The sequence below is a fragment of the Penaeus chinensis genome, chromosome 6 (genome assembly GCF_019202785.1).
Source record: "Penaeus chinensis breed Huanghai No. 1 chromosome 6, ASM1920278v2, whole genome shotgun sequence".
NCBI lineage: Eukaryota > Metazoa > Arthropoda > Malacostraca > Decapoda > Penaeidae > Penaeus > Penaeus chinensis.
This window is the reverse complement of record NC_061824.1, coordinates 2,456,320-2,461,319: the sequence shown is the minus strand read 5'-3', so window position 1 is coordinate 2,461,319 and position 5,000 is coordinate 2,456,320. Positions and strand designations below refer to the sequence as shown.

General features: G+C 35.9%; 1 protein-coding gene across 1 annotated transcript in view; it reads left to right on the top strand.

The window, feature by feature from the left end:
• The window catches only part of LOC125026520, a 7,740-nt gene extending 2,905 nt beyond the window's left edge, over positions 1-4,835 (top strand). The window contains exons 4-7 of the mRNA XM_047615011.1: positions 507-615; positions 2,241-2,292; positions 3,257-3,409; positions 3,906-4,835. Coding sequence (XP_047470967.1) covers positions 507-615; positions 2,241-2,292; positions 3,257-3,409; positions 3,906-4,435 — 844 coding nt within the window. The 3' untranslated portion in view covers positions 4,436-4,835. The remainder of the gene's footprint in view (positions 1-506; positions 616-2,240; positions 2,293-3,256; positions 3,410-3,905) is intronic.
• The last annotated feature ends 165 nt before the right edge of the window (positions 4,836-5,000 follow it).

Genomic DNA, 5,000 nt, shown 5'->3' with positions numbered 1-5,000 from the left:
AGCACACATACACACATACACACACACACACACACACACAGAGAGAGAGAGAGAGAGAGAGAGAGAGAGAGAGAGAGAGAGAGAGAGAGAGAGAGAGAGAGAGAGAGAGAGAGAGAGAGAGAGAGAGAGAGAGAGAGAGAGAGAGACAGAGAGACAGAGAGACAGAGAGACAGAGAGACAGAGAGACAGAGAGACAGAGAGACAGAGAGACAGAGAGACAGAGAGACAGAGCGCCAGAGCGCCAGAGCGCCAGAGAGAGAGAGAGAGAGACCGACAGACAGACAGACAGAGAGAGAGAGAGAGAGAGAGAGAGAGAGAGAGAGAGAGAGAGAGAGAGAGAGAGAGAGAGAGAGAGAGAGAGAGAGAGAGAGAGAGAGACACTACATACTTGAGACAAATCCCCATCACAAACAGTACCCAAAGGAGGCCAGCTCAAGTTCTCCAACGGTTGGCACCACAACCGAGTGTAATTTTTAGCACCAAATTACCAAAGATAAATTTTTCAGGCACCTGGAGTGGTTGAGGTCACCTAGCAGCTGGAGTGCAGAGTACTGGGTGTCAGTCCTGAGGCTTTTCCACGGCACTTTGGGAGATCTGCCTCAAGCGATACTACAGGTAAAGGGAAAAACCTCTTTACACTTTTGCAATTCGGGACCCCCTAATGAGTTAAAAGTGACAATGCTTAGATTTAACCTTTTGAACACCTAATGAGTTAAAATTGACAATGCTTGGATTTAACATTTTGAACACCCAATGAGTTAAAATTGACAATGCTTGGATTTAACATTTTGAACACCTCATGGGTTAAAAGTGACAATGCTTGGATTTAACATTTTGAACACCTCATGGGTTAAAAGTGACAATGCTTGGATTTAACATTTTGAACACCTCATGGGTTAAAAGTGACGATGCTTGGATTTAACATTTTGAACACCCAATGAGTTAAAATTGACAATGCTTGGATTTAACATTCTGAACACCTCATGGGTTAAAATTGACAATGCTTGGATTTAACATTCTGAACACCCAATGAGTTAAAATTGACAATGCTTGGATTTAACATTTTGAACACCTCATGGGTTAAAAGTGACAATGCTTGGATTTAACATTTTGAACACCCAATGAGTTAAAATTGACAATGCTTGGATTTAACATTCTGAACACCTCATGGGTTAAAATTGACAATGCTTGGATTTAACATTTTGAACACCCAATGAGTTAAAATTGACAATGCTTGGATTTAACATTTTGAACACCTCATGGGTTAAAAGTGACAATGCTTGGATTTAACATTTTGAACACCTCATGGGTTAAAAGTGACAATGCTTGGATTTAACATTTTGAACACCTCATGGGTTAAAAGTGACGATGCTTGGATTTAACATTTTGAACACCCAATGAGTTAAAATTGACAATGCTTGGATTTAACATTCTGAACACCTCATGGGTTAAAATTGACAATGCTTGGATTTAACATTCTGAACACCTAATGAGTTAAAAGTGACAATGCTAAATCTAATGGAGCAGCTGGGTGTGCCTCCAGAGTTATGGGAAATTTAGCGGTTAGAACAGTGTCAGAAAAAAAGTCATAATAATGAAAAAGATCCTAGCAACGTACGAGCATATTGGAAGGTTAGGTAAAGAGCATAGGAGCATCATTGTCGAAGTTATCCTTAAATATTACAACTGGATACTGATGCATTTAAATTCAGTTAATTAGGACCTTTGATGAACTGAGGATCAAACTATACAGTCTAGAGATGGTATATAACATAACATTTAAGGGATTATATGACATACCACTCTGAAAGACGCCATGAAGTTATCCCTGTCAAAGTTATCACTAAATCTTACAATGTTATACTAATGAAGTCCCACGTAAATAAGCTTTTCAGTTATCAAAAAAAAGAAAGAAAAAAAAATCAAGAATAGAATAATTTACACAATTAATCAAACATTCACTCAAATGAGACAAAGTGTTCAGTAACTTTTAGTTAGGTTTTCTATTATTTATTGAAGTAAAGTCGTATTAGATAAAATAATATTGATCGTAAGTGTTGCAACTCTTATTAGTTGTATTTCGATACTGAGCAAATTAAGTTCCTGTTTTAAAAGGTTATAGAAATGCATGAAAGTGATAATCACTTCACTTTAATTAGCTGATAATCGGTTTCATAAGTTCAAATTCAGTTATAATCGTACTATTATTGAATTCATAATCACACTAACACTGTTTTCAGACGTATCTCATCATCCGCTTGTGGTGGGAAAAAAATATTGAAGTGTGGGACTGTAAGTACAGGATTTTTCTTTTTAATAACTTCTCGGTTTATCTTTGTCTCCGTCTTTCTGTACAGGATTTTCTTATGCAATGTCTGTCTGTTTGTCTGTCGTCTTTCTGTCTGTTTGTTTGTGTGTCTGTCTGTTTCTCTGTCTCTTTCTCTCTTTCTCTCTTTCTCTCTTTCTCTCTCTCTCTCTCTCATTTGCTCTCATTCTCTCCTCATTCTCTCTCTCTCTCTCTCTCTCTCTCTCTCCCTCTCTCTCTCATTTTATCTCATTCTCTCTCTCTCTTTCATTCTCTCTCTCTCTTTCATTCTCTCCCTCATTCTCTCTCTCTCTTTCATTCCTTCCCTCATTATTATTATTTCTTTCATTTTTACTGCTATGGTGTTATCATCATCAATATTATTACTATTGTTGCTGTTATTTTTATTATTATTACTATTATTGTTGTAATTATTATTATCACAGTAGTAGTAGTATAATTCTTATTAATGTCATTGTGGTAATTTTGTTGTTACTGTTTCGTTGTTGTTGCTATTAGTGTTACTTATTATTATTATTATTATTATTATTATTATTATTATTTTTATTGTTGTTATTGCCATTATAGTTATAACTATTATTATTTATATTATCATTATTATTATTATTATTATTACTGTAAGTGCTACTAATACTACTTATTATTGTTGTTGTTATTATTATCATCATCATTTTCATCATCATCATCATTGTTTTTGTTGTTGTCGTTACTAGTAGTACTATATATTATTATCATAACTAGTGTTATTTGTTGTTCTTCTTATTATTATTATAGTTATATTTTCTTACTGTTAATATCAACATCATTATTAATTGCATTATATACCCTTGTATAGGCATTCTTTATCTATTCCGTCCCTCTCCCCATGTCAAAATCTATTTTAATACCATATTCTTTACTAATTCCTAACTCTCTCTCTCTTTGCCACAGTCAACATGTTAATTGTCCTGTCCTGTGTGTCTGCTTCGATGGTCGTGTTTTCCGTCTGTAGTTATATCAGGAAGGAGCATTTTGAAGAGGAGCATCGTTGGCCGAAGAACAAAGATTTCCTGGTGGTTGTTATAGCCACGATACTGAATTTAGGTGAGTTTTTTTTTTTTTTTTTGCTTCTTTTTTTAGTATTGTTTTTGTTTTACTAAGGGAAAGAAAATAAAAATAGAGAAATGATAAACACAGTGACTCAACCTGGATATAAGAATTCAGTGAGCGATTGTGTTTACATCCCACTTCGGTTATGTATTTTATATATATATATATATATATATATATATATATATGTGTGTGTGTGTGTGTGTGTGTGTGTGTGTGTGTGTGTGTGTATATATACACATACATACACACACACACACACACACACACACACACATATATATATATATATATACACATAATTTTATTATTATTATTTTTCTAAGTTAAAACATATCGCAGGAGATCATAACATCAATTTTAAGAATCTAACACCGATTTAAAGGAAGAGGAAGAAATCTGCCTCCTCCTCCTCCTTCTCCTCTTCCTCCTCATTCTTTTTCTCCCCCTCTTCTTCTTTTTCGTCTTCTTATCTCATCTCTCTTTACAGGTGGTCGTGTGACTTCACTAGCGATGGTGGGAAACGTCTTCAGCGGCTGGTGGATGACAGGAGGTTTCGCTTTTATCTTATCCTTCAACTATTTCATAAGCCTGCACATTAGCGCCAGAGGAAAGGGCGGTGAGGGGTCATGCGCGGAAAAGATATTCTACACGATCCCATTAGCTTCCCTCTACGCGCTGTCTATGACGAGGAAACGAGGCCTCATGGTGTTGAATACAATGCTCTGGCTCTGTTTGTCTCTACCTCAGCTAGCTTTCTATAACGAGAGGCTTCTGCAGTGGGTTCTGTTCGGGGTGCCCTTTCTGGCGCAGATCGTCGCTCTTTTGCTTCTCCTGTGCAAGTGGAGGGTCGTTGAAGTCGCCTTCCGGAGGTTCGAGAGGCTTGAGGAAAGGCCAGTGAATGAAAGAATAAGGAGAGGAAGAGAGAAAGGACAGGAGAGAGAAACGACAACAAATGAAACTGAGGGAGAGATAAGCCAGTTAATAAAAAAAGAAGGAGAGATACAAGACAGTACATGAAAAAGAAAGAGGAAAGACAATTAATGAAAAAGAGAGAAAAGACAATGGGTGGAAACGGGAGAGAGAAAAGACTTCCTAAAAAATCTTACAAAGAATTGGAGAAAGAAAATAAGCGAAAAATACACAAAACCACCACTAAATATGGAAAAATCTTATTCCATTCAATAAGTTGCTTAATTTCTGACATGTGTTCTTTTCTTGTCGATGTTTTAGCGAGCACATTATATTTGGAGAAAGAATGCATCCCCATTTTACCATTTTTATGAGATATTTCCAATGTATATATGATATTTTCTTTTTCCTTTTAGCCCATTCACGACGGGCATGTCACGTACGTCAATGCCATGCCCACTGTGAGTTTACTTGTTTAATTGTTTTTACACAGATGGCTACACTTGTACTAAATCACCAATGAGCCAGTTACGAGTACTGCTTGTCTCGCCCGATTACCCTTTACTTTAATTTATGAAAATATTTTACGGTTTCCCATTTTGCTATTACTAATGTTTATAACATTATAGTAATTATAATGTTTACAATAAAGATACTAAAAAATACGTTTTCC